This window comes from Lepidochelys kempii, chromosome 5, assembly GCF_965140285.1.
Source record: "Lepidochelys kempii isolate rLepKem1 chromosome 5, rLepKem1.hap1, whole genome shotgun sequence".
NCBI classification, from domain to species: Eukaryota; Metazoa; Chordata; order Testudines; family Cheloniidae; genus Lepidochelys; species Lepidochelys kempii.
Genome location: NC_136384.1, coordinates 41,211,589 through 41,232,094, shown reverse-complemented (window position 1 = coordinate 41,232,094; position 20,506 = coordinate 41,211,589). Strand labels below are relative to the sequence as shown.

Below are 20,506 nucleotides of genomic sequence, written 5' to 3'. Positions count from 1 at the left end.
GCATCTCTGGGGCTAGAGTGGAGTATGGTCTGGGGCCGTTGATAGTTGTGGCAATGGTAAGGTGTGAACTTTTCATATTCTTGCTTTTGTGGTTTGTCACTTACATTATGTGTATATTTCTGTGAATGTTGTGCATTGCAAGCCTATGTGCTTCATAAAACAATGTGTGTATTAATTTCCTAGTTTTTAAAAGTATTTAATGGTGGTGGTGGGGAGGAGGTAGGGGACTATGGGGGTGCAGGGGAGGACCTGTGGTGGGTAAAAGTGTAACTGCTAATCAAAAGTTTGTCAGCAGCTGAGCATGAAACCTCATGTATTAGCAACTGTGCACCAGCCACTAAAATCTCATTCGGTCTCTCGCATTATGCCGTTGTTTAATGCAGTTATATATGTTTGGAAGAATAACATGGGCATTTAGTACTAAATCATCCATAGAAAGTATTCAGATCCAGAATAAAGAGTTGATATGCCACTGTGGGTTATGACAAACTTGATAGTTTAATGTTTCTAGTCCCTTTGGGTTTCCACACAAAGTACAAACACAATTAAGAATGCTAGCATGAAAAGAGATAATTGTATTCATTATAACGCCTCTCCCCACAAAAATCTCTACTCCCTCCCAAAAACAGAATTAAAACAGAAACATAACATGGGTTGAAAAAAATATTCAAATTTAATTCCACCCAATATCTATTGTAATATTTTACAGCTGTGTCAAACAACTTCAGATTTTATTGAAAACACTGTAATAACCTCATAGATGAGAATACATGCCAGAACAAGACCAAGTGCTTAAGAATAAAACTGCTCACAAAAGGACCTACTCCAGTTCCCACTGAAGTCAATAGGATTTTTGTGACAAAATTTTAATGGAAGCACGTTTGAGACAGTAATAATGAACTAACATTTTCAAAGGGTTTATTTGGAAAGAGGCAATAGGGAAAAGCAGCTTACAACTATTCTACCCCTTCTGGGTCTCTCTCTGAAGGAGAAACAGCTTTATATAAAAATCTGAAACACTAAGTCCATCTCCTTTATTATCTGATTATTCATTACTCTTTGCAATTCATAACCAAATTAACTAACCAAAACAACAGTAGAGACAAAATATATAGCTTGACTGATATGTATATGCACCTTAGAAATGTTATATATGTTATATAAAAATGTTTATACTAAATTTAGAACAGTGTATCCACCCACAATTATCAACTCTTGTAATTATACAGAAGACAATACTACATTTGACTGTCTCCCTTCCAGTTTCATCTTTCAGAATAAATCCATGATACAATGCTACTAGAAATTTTCTATGTAAGTTTACTTTCACTTAATTGGTGGTGTCTGGAATAGATTTCTTATATACAAGTACATTTTGAAATATTAGCTAATTGATATATTCATCTGAGAAACACCCTACTTAAATTCTTAAATCTCATTTAATACTTTCCCCCAAAAATCGTGTTTCACATTTTAAAATAGCACCAAGTTAGTTAAATTAGCTAAAGTAATCATTTCATGATACATCCTTTCAGTCTAACGCTTTCCGACCCCAGGAAGTGCAAGTGCATTTTGGCTGAAAAGGTGCTTTAATCCCTTCTCTTCACTGAGGCAGGAACAGCTGATTTGCAAGTTTTAAGAAACCAGAAGGTATAACTTGAGTTCTGGCATAGCTGAGAAACATGTTTTAAGTTTGCTGAGAGTTTTATTGTACTGTGAGTTTTATTAAAACCTCTGAAGTTTTAAGGGGTGGGGGGAGAAAGAGAAGTTATGCCTAATGATCTATCAATAGTACAAGACAACCTATTGTAATTAGAGGGAAAGTAATTGCATACACTAATTTTTCTTTTGCCCACAACTATATTGATAGTGAAATTACTACACTTCCCCTACCCGTTAGAGCAATATTAAAAGAAAGTGACCAAATCCATTCAGTCAACATAATTTCAGCTGTACAGGTATTTTAACTGTAAAAAAATCCTCAAAGGGCAGTCTAATCTTAAGAAGTTATTTTATGCAGCTTGAGGAAAACAGCTAGGAGCCAATGTGCTACTGGAGGTGCCATCTTTCAGATAAGATACAAGTCTGAGGCCTTGGTTATTTCTGGCCTTGAGCCAGCAAAGTACTTATGCACATTCTGAACTTCAAGTTCCTGGGCAGTCCCATTACAGTTATTCAAGTCCACCTCATCTCCTAGCAATCTAATGGAATGGTATTAGCTACACTGAAAGAGTGCTGCATACTGAATAACCAGCAGCAGCTCCTGAGGTTACCAATGCAAATCCTGAAGTTAATGGGACTACTCATGCTAAAGTGCTTTCCTGGATCAAGGCGAGCATTCTCAGTAGCTTACAGGACTGAGTCCCTTGAAATTAAATGCTTCCTTGTACTTCTCAGAAGTAGAAGTAGTTTTAGCCACTGTGACCTATCTTTCTGTACTTACATTTTACTATATATCAGAAATATCAGAAATCCCTCCAGTGGCATCAGTTGGAGAAGTTCTTCTATTTTTTCTACTTTAAAAAATGTTTTGTAGCGTGGCTAGCATTAAATGGTGGTTGCATCCATATATAGACAGACCTTAAAGTGCTTTGGGATCCTTCCACATGAAAGGTGCTAATAATTAACTTTGAGACACATTGTCAGTGTTGGAGGATCCTCCCTCCATCATCCCCCTTTTACACACAAGGAAATTGAGGCACCAGTAGATGATATGACTTGCTTAAAGTTGCACAGTATATCAGTACAGAGCCAAAAACTGAACTCTGGTCTACCAGACCATGCTGCATCCCTCTGAGCAGTAACTCAAAACAAATCTTGATGGTCCATTTCTACATACTGGTGAAGAATGTGTACACATTACGGGTGGAAATCCTGACCCCACTAAAATCAATGACAAAACTCCCACTGACTTCAACGAGGCCAGGATTTCACGTTATGTTTTCAGCAAAGCTCAAGTCTTTCATACCTATATCAGAAGCATCCAGTAATTAGATCGTTAGGCCCATGTCACGTTTGGTGCAGCTTAATACAATTCGGAATCATAAACACTCCAGACCCCACACACACACACACAAAAAAATCTGCATTCATTACTTCAAACCATTTTTATTTACATTGTCTTTGCTTGCATGATTCTTCAGTTTTACTAACCAATGCAGTCCCCTAAAAAGGAAAGAAAAAATAACAAAGAAAACAGAAAACAATGAATCCTATGACCCAGTTGACAGAATAAATGTAGATTATCACCATGTCCATGTCAAACCACCATCCACGGCTATCATCCTCAAAATCCATATAGTCCATCCTGTGAGCAGCATGTGGGAAGTGCCTTCTTGCTACAGGATCTGTATGCCTTTGGAAACCTGCTGGAAAACAGATCATGTCACTTCAGTCCACGTATTCATTTTAAAAAAAATATTTTAAGTAAAGACAATGCTTATGAAAGGCACTGGATTGAGAGCATCAGAAATGGATAGCCTCTATCTGAAGAGCTAATTCAGACTAGAAGCAACACATCTCACCACCAGTGTATATCCCTCTTTCCTGGAGAAGACTGATGGATCTCAGAGCACAGAGTCACTTTTTTACCCACTGTCGCTAATGAGAGTTGTCTTATGGTAGCTGGGTATTCCTGACGCTGCCAGCCCTTCAGCCACTTAAGCATTCTCCTCTGGGCTTATGCCAGCCCTGTCTTTGCCTTGCAGGTAAACAAATAGGTGCACCCCAATCCCTGAATCCCTTTGAATCATTCCTCTGTGATATCCAGCTCCAGAGAGATTGGCTACCCACAGCAATTCCAAACCTTCTATCCCCAAAGGTGCAGTGTATCTCAGTTTAGCAGTTTTACCTTAACCCACTACTCCTGTAAACCACAAAGCCCTTGTGAGCATTTATAATAAAACAAGATTTTTTTTAAAGAAAAGAATACAAATTTTACTATAAATAGAGTGGTGGAAGCAAGTGGTCACAATACAAAAAAATCTTAACACAAATCTGACTCTAAGCTTATCAATAGTTACTTTTCCTACCCAGTAAAGTAGATTTACCCCCCAAAAGTACAGTCCATTGCAGACCCAGGAGACAAACATTTATGAAAGCACTCCCCTCTGCCAGGGGTTTTCCCTTCATTAAATGGATGTAGAATGTCTTTCCCTAAACTCTGTTATACTGTAACAGTTTTGTCTCTATTCACAGGCAGGGCAAAACTTGACCGTTTATTCCTATTCTTTTCCCTCTGATTCTTAGCCAGACTTTGATCCATGAGAATACTTTGCTTCTCAAACCAAAACTACTCAGTTTCTTCAGTAATCTCTTGTAAGGGACTTTCTTAAAGCCCCTTTGCAAGTCCAAATACATTAAATCAACTGATTTTTCGATATCCACTATTTTATTGATTCATTCAAAAAGTGCTAGTCTACTAGTGATGCACACATTTCCTTTATAGAATCAGTTCTGGTTAGACCTTATATAACAATCTAAATAGAATTATAAAACATCTAGAAGTATAACTGACCAATTTACCATGGACAGATAAGGCTTACTAGTCTGTAAATCACCCTAACAGTTTAACCCTATGCATTTTAAGAGATCATGGGTGAAATTCTGACTCCAATGCCGTGAATGTCAAAACTCCCATTCACTTCATAAAGGATATGATTGCAACCCATAGTTAAAAATAAATGCCAAGCTACTGTGAAGAGAAAAAATATTCTATGGATTTGTACTTGGAAGCTATTTTCGGCCCCAATCCTGCAAAGACTTATGTATATCCATTTAAGAAAGTAAGTAGCCCTACTGAAATCCATGAGGTTACTCGCATGTTTCAAAGTAAGCAGGGGCTTAAATTTTTGCAGGACCTGGGCCTTGCTTATGTTTACATTTGAAACCATTACCTTTACTTATTGAAAAATAGTGGAGTCTTGTTTACAACTTTTCCTGACACTACAAAGATGTGATTTACATAAAAACCACATCTTGATACGAAACCCATATTTCAAATCTAGTTTTGATATTTAGAAACATTATCTGCTTCTCTTTTATAACACTTGTTAAACATTTCCAAATATAAATCTGGATTTATTTGATCTGATTTCCATTTTTTGGAATGAATTTGCAATTGACATTAAGTTCTATCACCAGTGTTATAACTATGTGCTTTTATACATAAATCCTCAGTGTATATTATCCTCTCCAGAGGGTCCTAATTAAGATTGCTATGTGTGATTTGCTTTTATTTATTTCCACTCTTATCGTAAACACAAAATGCCAGAAGGCTATTTTTGCATCAACAATTTTGAATCATCTTGTAATCAAAGTATAATTATGCAAACATTTATTGACATTAATTATGACTGGGTAGTTGCTGGAGCCTAAAAGATTTAGACAAATATAATCCTTGATTTCTATCTCTATGTGATTTACTTTAAGCGAACCTGCATTAAATTTATCCTGGCTTAGACTTTACAATGTAATCATTCTACATTGAACAGCAATTTTAATATAGGAAACTACTGCTGTACAATTATTCTTGCTGTAGAAATCCACAGAAACGCCCCTCTGATACTGCATTAAGAATATATACAACCAGATCCTGCTCACTTTACCCACACGAGTAATCCCACTGACTTCCATGAGCATGAGTAAAGCAATCAGGATTTGACACCCAACATATGGAAGAGATTTTAATTCCCTATTATTTGGGTGAGTCTACAAGCTAGTGCACTTGAAATAGCAGTGTGGATTTTGCAACTTGGGTAGTAGCTCCGGCTCTCAAACCCACCCTATCCTCTGAGTCTGATCTTGAGCATCTAGCCTGAGTCTCTGCCAGACGCACAACATCCATACTGCTATTTTTAGCACATCCACTAGCTATTCTGAGCCACACTAGCACAAATTGTCTACCTCCACTGTGAGACTTGCTCCCAGCTGCAGTGTAGACATACCCTGACTTACCATCTGTTAATCAATTAAGCATCAGTTGAAAGTTTCTACTCTAGAAACTAAATCCTTGCTGTCAACACGTGCTAGTAAAAGAACATGTTTAATTATGTTTAATTCATAGAAATTGTGGGCTACAATTTTCCACGCTACATCACTGTGAAAAAATGCTACTGCAAAATCATTTAATCCACACTGTGCTTGGTGTCTCCTTTAGAAGAGTGATTCTAGGTGAGTAATTTCTGATGAGACGGTCATTTGGGCCATTTTACAAAAATTAGTATGTTGACAATCACTGCATAATTAGGGTTGCAAATAAGTTTTGAGTATAAGTCTCTGATTCTGGCAATCCCTCTAAAATACCTACTAAAGTAATTAGTCTCAAAGCTTGTAGGCTCTACTAAATTTTCATGACATGAACAAGGGTTCCTGAATTATTTCACCCTAAAAATAGGGGAATTTACTGGTGTTCGAAAACACCTAACAGATTTTGCTGCTTTGGACCAGCCACCCCTCCCAAAACCATCCTATTCAAAAAGCCTCCCAAAACAAGGAGAAAAGTAGAGAAGTGAAAAGACTATAAAGTCTAGTTTACAAGACTCATCCAGCTAAGATCTAGGGTATAATATTCAGAAGTGATTCAGGCACTTAGGAGCCTACATCCTTTTGACCTTCAAATCAGAATTAGGCTCCCAGGTGCCGGTGTCATTTTGAAAATGGGACGGAAGCACTAAGTACTTGTGAAAATTTCTCTTTTGGTGCCCAGGTCCAAAATTTAGCGGACTGAAATCTAATTTCAAAAGTTCATAACTTTGGATTTTTTGAACATAGCTCAGCAATTTCAGCTTGAAAAGCTCAGTGTAAAATGTCAGATTACTGCTAGAGATCTAGACCTGAAAGAAAAGATACAAATGAAGTCTCTTATTTCCTTGCACAGATATAACTCAAAGCATAAGTGATTGCGAGGGAGGCTGGTCAAACAGAAAAAAAATCTCTTTCCAAAGGGTCATGGGGGGGGGGTTCTTTCCGCCTGCAGACGTCAAGATTTCCAAAGGAGGGAGGAAAAACTCCCTGATCACTTCCTCTAGCCTCCTGCTCTCATCCAACCCCACTTTCTACAAGTCACCTGAGATCTGTAGGACTAGTGCCCTGATCCTGCAAACTTTAGGGGATGACTGGAGTGAGCAGAAAGCCTAGGAGATGGTGATCAGGGTGGCCTTCCCTTTCGTCTTCCTGTGGACCTATCAAGGCGTGAAAGAGAAGAATCTTCAGTTATCTTTCGGAAGCTCATTTGGGGCCACTCCTAATGCCCATAAGCTGTAAGAGGGCTATTGGAGCCACCTTCAACCCTACTGGCCTTTGTAGGATCGCAAGTCTCCACTGAAACCACGTCTGTTCATTTGGGGCAAAAGGGACTGTGATGTATGTTTTCATGTGGGAGTCCAAAGAACCATACTACGGCTGAGACCTGTTCCCCATCCCACCCCATCTAACTCCTCTTAAAGCTCATGAAGGTGCACTGTGGGACATCAGTGACCTTCCTAATTTAAATATACACATTTGAAGAATACAAAGTAGATCACTCTAAATTAGAAAATATCAAAAGTAAGGCTGTCTGTGAAATCTTAACTCTGCTCCCTTGTATGTACACATTTTGATACAGTCTTTAACAAGGGGATATAATACTTTATCCACAGAACCCCTGCCTCATTCATGTGAAGGCTGAACAGTCTTTAGTGAATGATGCTGCTATTCAATATTTAGGTAAGAGTCTTAAAATCAAGGTGATGTCCATATTTAGATGCCTAAATAGGTGGACTGACTTTCAAGTACTGATATTTAAAACAATTAAAAATATTTCTATCGTGTTCTTAGTAGCATACCACAGCAGCTGTTATTTGTTAGACAGCAGTAGAACTTTGTCCTGAATATTCTGAGGAGACGTTGCAAGAAGAGCCTCTGTGTGGAGACATGCTTCATTGAGTGCCCAATTTTATGAATTAAGTGAAGCAGATTTGTGATCCTGATTTTGCTCCGTCACTTTTCCATGTTGTATGGAACGAGGCAGGGTTTCTTTGGAGTGCAGCAGAAAGTTGGAGGACTCCAAAAGGAACCTTGTCTCATTCCATAAACATCCTCACAAATCATGATCTCCAGGCACCTGTACATTAAAACAAATTTTACTCAACTTTCATAAATATGCCAGCACAATCAGACATGGAATGAGAATTTCCACTCAAACCACAAGCATGCACAGTGCCACTGGAACATTGGCAGATTCAGTAAAAACCTGTTCCTGGGTAACAGAAACAAGTCCATGTGCAAAGTAGGCTTTTTAGCCCTTATAAGTCACACAAATCAAAAAGGATTTTCACACACCACAAAAAAAGGCACATCTGTTACATATATCCTTGCCAAATTTCAAGTTTCTACATCCTCATTTTGAAGAGCTAGTGGTATTCAAAATAAAGTTGCAAATAATAAATTTTACTCTTCATTTTTTAATTTGTCTGAACCCATTTTGCTCCAGCTTAAAAGAAATAAGTCACTCTGAGCTGAGGAAAATTTCAGTTAAAAAAAGTAGTTTGACAGAATAATATGCAATTGAAAAAGAATACTTATATTGGACATGCTTGTGCAACATTGGAGTAATGAAGTTAACATGGAAGCAGGTGGTGATTCTCCCAATTAAAACTACACCTACCAGTAGTGTGAAATGCAAGGCACTGATGTGGTGATATAGGTAATACCACCACTCTGATTTATTGCTATTTTATAATTGCCCTTTAAAATAATTTAAGGTGAGAAATCCCTCAGAATAGTCTGTTGGTTTCACTATGAAATTACATTTATAACAAATATCATTAACAGAATTACAGAATGATTGTAAAAGCATGTACTTTTTATATCACTTGATGTTTTTCTGGCAGTAAAATATCACCCATTTTATTGTTTTGTTACATTACAATTTTGTGACTTGTATGAACGAAAACACACATTCACTCTTAACAATGGAGAATTTGTAAGCTAAAACCATAGTTTAAAAAATGAATAATTTATTTTAATTAATGTATTTATTGAAATACAGAGTATCAGGAATATGCTTTGATATACAGAAATTGAGAGGGGCTGCTGGCAGGGCATGTTCTGAAGGATCCAAGATTTTGAAATTCAATTCCCCCTTGAATCTGAAAAGGCCTGAATCAGAAAACCATCAGGGATCATTGCAAGACTGATCTCCTTTCCAGGCATCTAAAAATGGATCGTGGGGGTGTGTGTGGCGGGAGCGGGGGCGGAGAAGAGAATTGTAATTGTCAGGGCAGTGAATTGCCTCTGGCAGGTTATCTTATATATATTTTTAAGTTATGACAAAGGCACCTACACCATATGGATGTGTACCCCTTTTAGCATTTCTATAAATCAAAATCAGTCAAATAAAATTTTGACAATTCTTTTGCACATCAGTTAATTATTGTATCATAAAGTCAATATTAACACTATTGGCCCAACCATACCCCTTTGAAACTGATGAGTGTTTTGACATTGTTTACATTGACAGCAGTATCAAGTCCTGTCCAGAGTTGATCTGTCTCAGTCCAGAGCCCAATACCTGGCCCTACTACCTGGACAGATGCCTGGGGCCATGAAGATCTGGAATCCTCCTCCCAGTCTGGCAGGCTAGAGCTCAGCTGAAGAGCCACTTCATGGAAGCTACTCAAAGCAAATGGGTAAAACAGCCTTCTTGGGGATTTATGTAGTCCCCAGAGGAATGGGAGGATGGGTGGATCTGTGCAGTGATAGATTCACTGCCCCTCCTACAATCTGCCCATGCCCAGTTCCTGCTTGGTCACCCACCCCCTTCAATAGCAGCATTACACCAGTTCAGCCACAAGGAGTCTGGCATAGTCACAGAGAATATGCTGGATGTCCATCTATCATTATTTGATTAACTTTGATTAGGGGCAGAAAAAGTTATTATCTTTGCTTATATATATTACTATTACTCATTTGCAAATTCAGTTGAGCTCTGTTAACCTGTAGATTGCCAGACATCCTTAAATAACCTCCAAATTGACTTCTGATAGTCATGTGTTTCATCAGGATTTGAGCAGTAGCGATACCAAATGATGGACATTCTGTTAGGCTTATATCATTTATACCTGCTTTCCCAATCAATCATTCTGATTCTGTAGGAGTGCCAAATATCCACTATGTTCGACAGTTATAGCTCATTCATTGAGACCCTGTCATAAGGCAACTAACATAATGGAAAGAAAATCAAATTAGAGTAAAAATGGTGGTAACCCTTAAATTTATCAAAGCTATTGCTAAAATGATTGACATAGATTTGATTCTTTGGACATTACAAGAAAAGCAGTAATTAGGCAATTTAGAGAAATTTAGTCCCCAGATATCAATTGATAGGAAAAACATTGATTCTTATTGAGTAACCTCATAACTATTGGTACCTCCATAAGCAATCTTGTATTCTCTTGCTGTTTTATACAGCCCACAGAACTGAGAGATTAGAATCTACATAATTATACTGGAAAATGCTCAATGTTTAAAAATAAAAAAATAAAAAAAGTAAAGTATCGAATTATTGTGGCAGGATCCCAACAAGGCAGTCAGCAGCAAGGGTCAGAGCAGGGGCAAACCTGAGACTAGCAGAGGAGTTCATGGTCAGGTTCAAGGCCTGCGTCAATACTCAGGGTCATAGTCCAAGTCTGGAAGCAAAGTCCAAATCAAGCTGAGGTCAAAGCCAGGAACTGAGGAGCAGGAAGGGTCATGGTAACTACAAGAGATCCACACTGTTGCCTGAACACTTCCTCGGTGCTCTTTGGGTTTACATAGGGCAGGGAGCCAATCAGGAGCCATGAGGTAGAACTGTCAAACCCTTGAGGTAGAACTTCCCAGGGTCTGTGTCCACAGCAGGTCATGGGAATGGAGCTGGTTACAGTTACTGTTGGGTGGCAGCCTGGTGATACAAGTTGCCTGGTAGTGCTGCAGTCCTGGGCTCTGGACCCTGAGGGCCTTATGCATTGTTAACTTTAATTATAAGATTTGTATGTAATTTCCCATACACAGTTATTTCACATTGCTGTAACTTCCAAGACTTGTACTTGAGGTTTTACAAAGGATCAACAATATTTCTTTTGTAGTGTTCCTACAGTACTTAACATGTATAAAATTACAATGAGTTCCAGCATAGGTTTCCAAGTTTTAAACCCTAAAAGCCAAAACATTAAAAAACTCACTTTGAGTTCAGCATCCTTTTTGGCTTTTCACTGTTAAGTGCACAGCCAAACTCTTATGCAATTTATGCCTCTCATAAGTAATATATAGGCCTTCAAAATAGCTTTGCACCATTGTTCATTTGAAGTCTGTTGCTCTTTGAAATATTGCAAGATTAATTTAATTTAATTCAAAATTACAAACTTTTACAGCTGCCACAGAAAACTGGCAGCCTTAGTTTGGACAGAAATGAAAGTGAGATTTTCTGTGTAAATAAGATGAACTGCCATTCAGTGAGGTTTATTCTCCTATTTATAAGTTAGATATTTGCACACTAACTCTTGCGATCATTAATTTGAGTTTATAGACTTAAATTCCATGGACCTCAATGGAATGCTTTTGTCTGTTTTGTTGTATTCCACACAAAGCAGCAATATTCTGAACATTAAATAGATAACCAAATACAAATAAGTGACAGCAATAACCACATGCTGTTTTATGGAGTAATAATTTGGTTCTCATGGATTAAAATACAAGCCAGAAGGCTGAATAGTATATCTTAATGATGGATCAGATTGATAAAGAATATAGTGAAAGACCGAGATTCTGTAGTGCATGCCCTTACAGAACCTTCTGTAGTGCATGAATTTACAAAACCATGTAAAAAACTCATGAATCATAGAATAGAATATCAGGGTTTTGGAAGGGACCTCAGAAGGTCATCTAGTCCAACTCCCTGCTCAAAGTAGGGCCGATCCCCAGTTAAATCATCCCAGCCAGGGCTTTGTCAAGCCTGACCCTAAAAACTTCTAAGGAAGGAGATTCCACCACCTCCCTAGGCAACGCATTCCAGTGTTTCACCACCCTCCTAGTGAAAAAGTTTTTCCTAATATCCAACCTAAACCTCCCCCACTGCAACTTGAGACCATTACTCCTTGTCCTGTCCTCTTCTACCACTGAGAATAGTCTAGAACCATCCTCTCTGGAACCACCTCTCAGGTAGTTGAAAGCAGCTATCAAATCCCCCCTCATTCTTCTCTTCTGCAGACTAAACAATCCCAGTTCCCTCAAGCCTCTCCTCATAAGTCATGTGTTCCAGTCCCCTAATGATTTTTGTTGCCCTCCGCTGGACTCTTTCCAATTTTTCCACATCCTTCTTGTAGTGTGAGACCCAAAACTGGACACAGTACTCCAGATGAGGCCTCACCAGTGTTGAATAGAGGGGAACGATCACGTCCCTCGATCTGCTAGCAATGACCCTACTTATACACCCCAAAATGCCATTGGCCTTCTTGGCAACAAGGGCACACTGTTGACTCATATCCAGCTTCTCGTCCACTGTAACCCCTAGGTCCTTTTCTGCAGAACTGCTGCCGAGCCATTCGGTCCCTAGTCTGTAGCGGTGCATTGGATTCTTCCGTCTTAAGTGCAGAACTCTGCACTTGTCCTTGTTGAACCTCATCAGATTTCTTTTGGCCCAATCCTCCAATTTGTCTAGGTCCCTCTGTATCCTATCCCTACCCTCCAGCGTATCTACCTCTCCTCCTAGTTTAGTGTAATCTGCAAACTTGCTGAGGGTGCAATGCACACCATCCTCCAGATCATTGATGAAGATATTGAACAAAAACTTAGACGTTTTTAAGGTCAGGCTTGACAAAGCCCTGGCTGGGATGATTTAATTGGGGATTGGTCCTGCTTTTGAGCAGGGTGTTGGACTAGATGACCTCCTGAGGTCCCCCTTCCAACCCTGATATTCTATGATTCTATGAAAACCGGCCCCCAGGACCGACCCTTGGGGCACTCCAGTTGATACCGGCTGCCAACTAAACATGGACCATTGATCACTACCTGTTGGGCCCTACAATCTAGCCAGCTTTCTATCCACCTTATAGTCCATTCATCCAGTCCATACTTCTTTAACTTGCTGGCAAGAATACTGTGGGAGACTGTCAAAAGCTTTGTTAAAGTCAAGGAACAACACGTTCACTGCTTTCCCTTCATCCACAGAACCAGTTATCTCGTCATAGAAGGCAATTAGATTAGTCAGGCATGACTTGCCCTTGGTGAATCCATGCTGACTGTTCCTGATCACTTTCCTCTCCTCGAAGTGCTTCAGAATTGATTCCTTGAGTACCTGCTCCATGGACTGAGGTGAGGCTGACTGGCCTGTAGTTCCCAGGATCTTCCTTCTTCCCTTTTTAAAAGATGGGCACTACATTAGCTTTTTTCCAGTCGTCCGGGACTTCCCCCAATAGCCATGAGTTTTCAAAGATAATGGCCAATGGCTCTGCAATCACATCCATCAACTCCTTTAGCACTCTTGGATGCAACGCATCCAGCCCCATGGACTTGTGCACGTGCAGCTTTTCTTAATAGTCCCGAACCACTTCTTTCTCCACAGAGGACTGGTCACCTTCTCCCCATGTGCTGCCCAGTGCAGTAGTCTGGGAGCTGACCTTGTTCATGAAGACCGAGGCAAAAAAAGCATTGAGTACATTAGCTTTTTCCACATCCTCTGTCACTAGGATGCCTCCCTCATTCAGTAAGGGGCCCACACTTTCCTTGACTTTCTTCTTGTTGCTAACATACCTGAAGAAACCCTTCTTGTTACTCTTGACATCTCTTGCTAGCTGCAACTCCAGGTGTGATTTGGCCTTCCTGATTTCACTCCTGCATGCCCGAGCAATATTTTTATACTCATCCCTGGTCATTTGTCCAATCTTCCACTTCTTGAAAGCTTCTTTTTTGTATTTAAGATCAACAAGGATTTCACTGTTAAGCCAAGCTGGTCGCCTGCCATATTTACTATTCTTTCTACACATCAGGATGGTTTGTCCCTGTAACCTCAATAAGGATTCTTTAAAATACAGCCAGCTCTCCTGGACTCCTTTCCCCCTCATGTTATTCTCCCAGGGGACCTTGCCCATCAGTTCCCTGAGGGAGTCAAAGTCTGCTTTTCTGAAGTCCAGGGTCCGTATTCTGCTGCTTTCCTTTCTTCCTTGTGTCAGGATCCTGAACTTGACCATCTCATGGTCACTGCCTCCCAGGTTCCCATCCACTTTTGCTTCCCCTACTAATTCTTCCCGGTTTGTGAGCAGCAGGTCAAGAGCAGTTCTGCCTCTAGTTAGTTCCTCCAGCACTTGCACCAGGAAATTGTCCCCTACACTTTCCAAAAACTTCCTGGATTGTCTGTGCACTGCTGTATTGCTCTCCCAGCAGATATCAGGGTGATTGAAGTCTCCCATGAGAACCAGGGCCTGTGATCTAGTAACTTTTGCGAGTTGCCGGAAGAAAGCCTCGTCCACCTCAGCCCCCTGGTCCGGTGGTCTATAGTAGACTCCCACCACGACATCACCCTTGTTGCTCACACTTCTAAACTTAATCTAGAGACTCAGGTTTTTCTGCAGTTTCATACTTGAGCTCTGAGCAGTCATACTGCTCTCTTACATACAGTGCAACTCCCTCACCTTCCCCCATGCAGGCACTTACTTCCATAATCTAGCATTATTAATGTCAATAAAAAGTTGTTTGCTATTTTTCCAGTGCATCACATTGACCAATTTCATTAAAAATATTTAGCCCATACTGGAAAGTGGCTGTGCACAGTCCCTCCCCACATTCATAATGTAAAGCTAGCAACAATTTGTTTTCCTGTCTCAGACTTTCTTCCCTTGGACATAAGCTCATGAATGAAGAACTGAGGGTTGTGGGGGGAAAGAGATGCGCCTAGAATTGCTGGAATACCCATACTTTGTACATCCAGACATCTGTGCTAATTCTGTGATTAATACTTTGAGAGATATGACCTTATTGGCTTCTCTGCATCTTGGAATGCACGCTAAAATAGGGGTAACTGAATTTCACACTTCAGGATGCAACAGTTATTGAAGGAGTCAGGATGGAATTCTGACACCCACTTGCCAGGCACATGATTGTCCAACTAGCAATAGGTGAATTGTGTGGTGGGTTTGGTTCCCGCCCCCCCTTCTTCTGAAGCATACGGTATTGACTGCCCTAAAGGCAGCATACCAGACGTTAATTGCATGGCAAATCCTATTTTCCTCTTCTAAAACCACAAAACTTTACCAGTTAAGGTTGCTAAGTAACAATAATATAAATTATGTATCACAGTTTACAATATCCAAATACTTAAAACAAGTAAATAAACAGGTAAGTATGTCATACAATAGGTCACTCTGCCCACATAGGGCTAGATAGAACTTTTAGTCTTAGCCCTGTTTAAGGGGCATAGAGCTGCATCATACCAGGAGCAGCACCAAAAGTTACAATTCCTCCCCTGCTCCCCTCACTCTGGGATGGAAATAAGTTGCCTCACCCCTTTTCAAGGTGCAGCTTATATTCCCCCGTGGAGTCGATCATGAGGGCCTGGTTCCTCTTACTCCCTGCCCATCTGCAGCCCCTGCTGTTGCTCCTGCACCTTAAGACAATCCAAGCGGCTCAGAGATAAGCTGCTTACTCCCCCTGTAGCACCATGTTACAGGTCTAATATGATGGGGCACAATCTAACCCAGGATAAACACATTAACATTTTGCATTTTAAAGAAACATGTTTCACCACAACTTTATTAGATGTATAATATGGATTATTTACCTATGAAAATCCAGATAAATATAGTCTCATTCTAGGAGGTGGTTCTCAAACATTTCTATGGAGTGGACCCCATCCTGATAATGACACGCTCTTGTGGAAACCCTCCCTCCATTTGTGATTGTACAGATAATCTCCTCTATAACTAACAATCACACAGGTCACCTCTCTTATATCTCACAACCACTTTATTTTACCTTGTAAATTCTTGATGCGTTTCCACAGGAAAGCAATGCTAGGAAAATATTTAACATTCAGATTTCCATGACTTCTCTAGTCTCAATCCCTTCTTCACACACTGCTCCTCCTCTTCCATTGACTCAGTCACTGGCTTTCTTCTCTGGATTTCCTCTACCCTCTATTCTTTTGTCTCTCTCTCCTATCTCAAGGTCAGTTTCTCAAAACACAGACTACTCCTAACATATTTCATCTGCTCCAGCTCACTTCTCAGTGACTTTCTCTGAAAGGACCCACAATCATGCTGACGTCTTCCATTACAGAGTCATTCCCTTCTTCAGTTTTGCCATCTTCCTGATCGAACTACACTATTTCTCTACCCTCCTTTGCCTGTTGAAAGGCTGCAGAAGCCTATTCATTGAGGTCATGACTTCTTCTCCCTGAAGTGATCAGTCTTGGTCAGGGATGCTAGAACAATTTGTATAGTGGGGGTGCTAAGAGCCATTGAACCAAACTATAAACCCTGTATACGATGGAAGCCACTTCAATATAGGGGGTGCGACAGCACAGCACCCCGAGCACCGTTAGTTCCAGCACCTGTGGTCTTGGGGTTCTGGAACTTCAGTCTTCCCTTGGATGACTTGCTGACCCAAAAGGTGAAGCTTCTTGGCCTGATCCTTGATTCTTCTGGTTTGTGAGCTTTGTTCCCTCCATTTAGCAGTGCTGTCCTCTAAAGACTGTAGAGAAATGAGGTGCAAAGTCTACCTTGGAGGCATGTAACTTGGTCCAAACATGTTTGAATTAGGTTATCCTTACCCAATGTCAACCCAGAAAAGTCCTGCTTAAGCCAGTATCTTTAAAAATATTTGTCGTTTAAAATACCAGAGATTGTAAGTATGGGATCCCCCCAAAATATCAAAAATACAAAATGTAAGGCCACTTTTTGAATAAGCTGATAGGGTCTTGTCCGAGTGAAAAGGTCTTGAGAGGACATATCACCAGTTTATGGAAAGTTTGACCAAAATGCTATAAATATAAATTGAAACGATTTGGCAACAGCCAGGCACTCAGCATTCCTTCATCAGCAAAATTAAAATTAAATTTGAACATTTTATGACCAGATGTCACCATTCTTCTTGCAAACAAGACAATGTAGTAATCTTTATATATTTAGGAGCAAGGCCATAAATCAAACAGCTCATCTTGCAAAACTCATTTTGATAGAAAAAAAATTTAAACCTTATCAAGACAGAACTCATTTAAAACAAATATTAAAATTTTAAAATGTCTATCACCATATACTCTATTTTCCTCTCACATTGTTGACAAAGCCTTAATCCCTATCCACCTGTAACCTGACTGTTACCTTTGACTCTCCCAACATTTGTTTTGCAAATCCAGATCATGTCCAATGTTGTCACTTTTTCCTCTAAACATATCTAAGATTCAGACTTTTCTCTCTATCCACACAGCTAAAACGCTAACCTAAATCCTCATTATGTCCTGACTTGACTTGTAGTCTTAGCATTTCTGGCTTCCATGAATGACATACATATTCCTGCTTACATACAATGACTTGACTTGTAGTCTTAGCATTTCTGGCTTCCATGAATGACATACATATTCCTGCTTACATACAATGACATACAATTCCTGAATTGTTAAATTCAGCTTCCTTGCTCATCATTGTAATCACGTCACCCCATTCTCCGAATGCCTCCACCAGTTTCTCCTTTCCTACTGCATCAAATTCAAGCTTTTTGTTCTCATTTTCTCCAATGTAGTTCTTCTCCAGTCAATTACAATTACTGTTAAAAATTCACACCTTATTTACAGTCTGAATTTGTCAAGTTTCATCTTTCAACCACGGGATCAGGTTATACCCTTCTCTGCTAGATCAAACAGCCCTTTATTAACTATTTCTTTCCCCATGTTAATATTTATAATCAAGTCACTCCTTAACCTTTTCTTTGTTAAACTGAATAGATTGAGCTCTTTGAAATTATCACCGTAATGTTTTCAAATCCTTTAATCATTCTCATGGCTCTTCTCTGAACCCTCTTCAATTTATCAACATCCGTCTTGAATTGTGGACACCAGAACTGGACCTAGTATTCCAATTGCAGTCGCACTAGTGCCAAATATAGAAGTAATATAATCTACCTACTCCTACTAGAGGTTCTTCTATTTATGCGCCCAACAACTGGATTAGCACTTTTGGCCACAGCATCGTGCTGGGAGCTCATGTTCAGCTGATTATTTTTCACAACTCCCAAATATTTTTTTGGAGTCACTGCTTCCCATCCTGTAAGTATAGGCCTACATTCTTTGTTTCTAAATGCGTACACTTAAAATGTATATTGTTTGCTTGCACCCAAGCAATCCAGATTACTCTGAATCAGTGACCTGTCCTCATCATTATTTACCACTGCCCCAATTTGTGTGTTATCTGCAGACTAATGACAATTTTCTGTTTTCTTCCCGGTCATTGATAAAAATGTTAAGTAGAATAGGGCTAAGAACTGATCCCCGTGGGACCCCACTGGAAACACATCCATGATTCCACAAATTCCACATCATTCCACAAATGATGATTCCACATTTAAAAATACATTGAGACCTATAAGTAGCCAGTTTTTAATCCATTTAAATGCACTATGTTCATTTTAGATCATTCTAGTTTAATCAAAATGTTGTCCAAAGTCTTAGAGAGGTCTAAGTATATTACATCAACACTACTTTCATCAACCAAACCTGTCATCTTCTCAAAGATCAAGTTAGTTTGACAGGACCTATTTTCTATAAATCCATGTTTATTTGCATTAATTATATTACCCTCTTAATTCTTTATTAATCGAGTCCTGTATTAGCTACTCCATTATCTTGGCAGGGATTGATGTCAGGCTGCCAGGGGGTCATCCCATTGAGCCTTTCTAAAAATTGACACATTAGCTTTTATGTTATGTCCCCTATACCTATGAAGTTGAAGGGTTCTGTACTTAAACTGAACTGGAGGTGTCTGCAATGCTCAGGAATGCGTGTTAAGCATTATACTATACTTATCTCCTGCACAGCTAAGATCCCTCTGGAACAGAGGTGGGGAAACTACCGCCCACCCTGTCCTGTCCTGGTGCGGCCCGGCTGCACCGCCTGCCCTGTCCTGTCCTGGTGCGGCCTGGCCGCACCGCCCGCCACTAGTGCTCCAGGCACAGCGGTAAGGAGGCACAGAGCAGGGTCGGTTGGCTAGAGGTCAGGGGAGTTCAGGGGGTGGTCAGGGACCGGGGGTGTGGTTGGATGGGGCAGGGGTCCTGGGGGGGCCACTCAGAAAGGGGGGGGGGTCAGATAGGGGGCGGGGGCTGGGCCATGCCTGGCTGTTTGGGAAGGCACAGCCTCCCCTAACTGGCCCTCCATACAATTTCAGAAACCCGATGCGGCCCTCAGGTCAAAAAGTTGCCTGCCCCGCTCTAGAAGTATGTTATAATAAAGACGACTGGGTAATTTATAAGGGGTACTTATGATCCAGTTATGTTCTGTGACTGATAAGAGGTATTTGTTATTGCAAGTGTTTTCTGTACTGCATGAAATAATGATGTTTAACTCATTAGGAGCTACCTCTTGCCAACATTGTCAGTAACGACTGGATCGAATACCCATTTGGTTTATCAGTCAGGTAGACTGAGATACCATAAAATCAGACTTCAGTCCCCACTCCTGGGGTCATGTTGTAATTTTTGTTGCCAGAAGGGGGTTATGTTACAATGAAGTTTGCTTTAATTGAATATTAGAATACCAGTTAATATAGTATATAAGCAAATCTGGCTTTGATGAGTGTTTTATATAGTGTATGTTCAGTTGTCTTCTTGACTACATCTGCATAGTCTCATTTAATTTAAGGGGCTTACATAAATATAAATGAATGCAGAAATTGGCTTATGATGTCCAATGTATAAAAAAAAAGTCTATACAGGCATGTAGTTACTTCCACTTACCACAATTTAAAAAAAAAAAAAATCTGGTCCCTTCTTTAAATCTTTTTAAAAACTCTGGTTTTGCAGAGGCTCCTCAATTCCAGAAAGAGTTACTTTACAATTTCATCTTCAAAAATAAAGCAAAAATGAATGCTAGAATAGAATATAATCTTCTGGTTTAGCTCTTACATAACACAAAAGTGATCTTTCATCAAAAGATTTCTGATGAGTTTATTTTTTGGTAATTGTATACTTATAGTACAGGTTTTATGCACTCTTGTGAAATATTTCAGCACATTTTGAAGTCCCTCTTTTGTATGAGCAGTTAGCACATCTGCAAATACAAATGGGCATTTGCATAAGCAAACTGAATATCAGGGCATCTAATTACTGATTAACACATGCAAATGAGTTATACATTCAAAAGAATTATGTATAAAAGGGAGGCCCTCAAAAATGTCTCTAAGCTCTAACTTGGCTCCTACCAGTTAAAATTTATATCACACAGCATGACAAATTGGAAGATGAGTATAATAGCAAAATCAAAGCATCTGCCAAAATTGTGGCATATACTCAT

General features: G+C 39.7%; 1 protein-coding gene across 5 annotated transcripts in view; it reads right to left on the bottom strand.

Annotated features, from left to right (window-relative positions):
* Window positions 1-386: 386 nt before the first annotated feature.
* Window positions 387-20,506, bottom strand: part of RNF180 (ring finger protein 180) — a 140,631-nt gene continuing 120,511 nt past the window's right edge. For 4 of the 5 annotated variants that reach the window (XM_073344047.2, XM_073344045.2, XM_073344049.2 and 1 more), the window contains one exon: window positions 387-3,368. In XM_073344047.2, the coding sequence (XP_073200148.1) occupies window positions 3,166-3,368 (203 nt within the window). In that variant the 3' untranslated portion in view covers window positions 387-3,165. The remainder of the gene's footprint in view (window positions 3,369-20,506) is intronic. The other variant, XM_073344048.2, reaches the window with a different exon arrangement.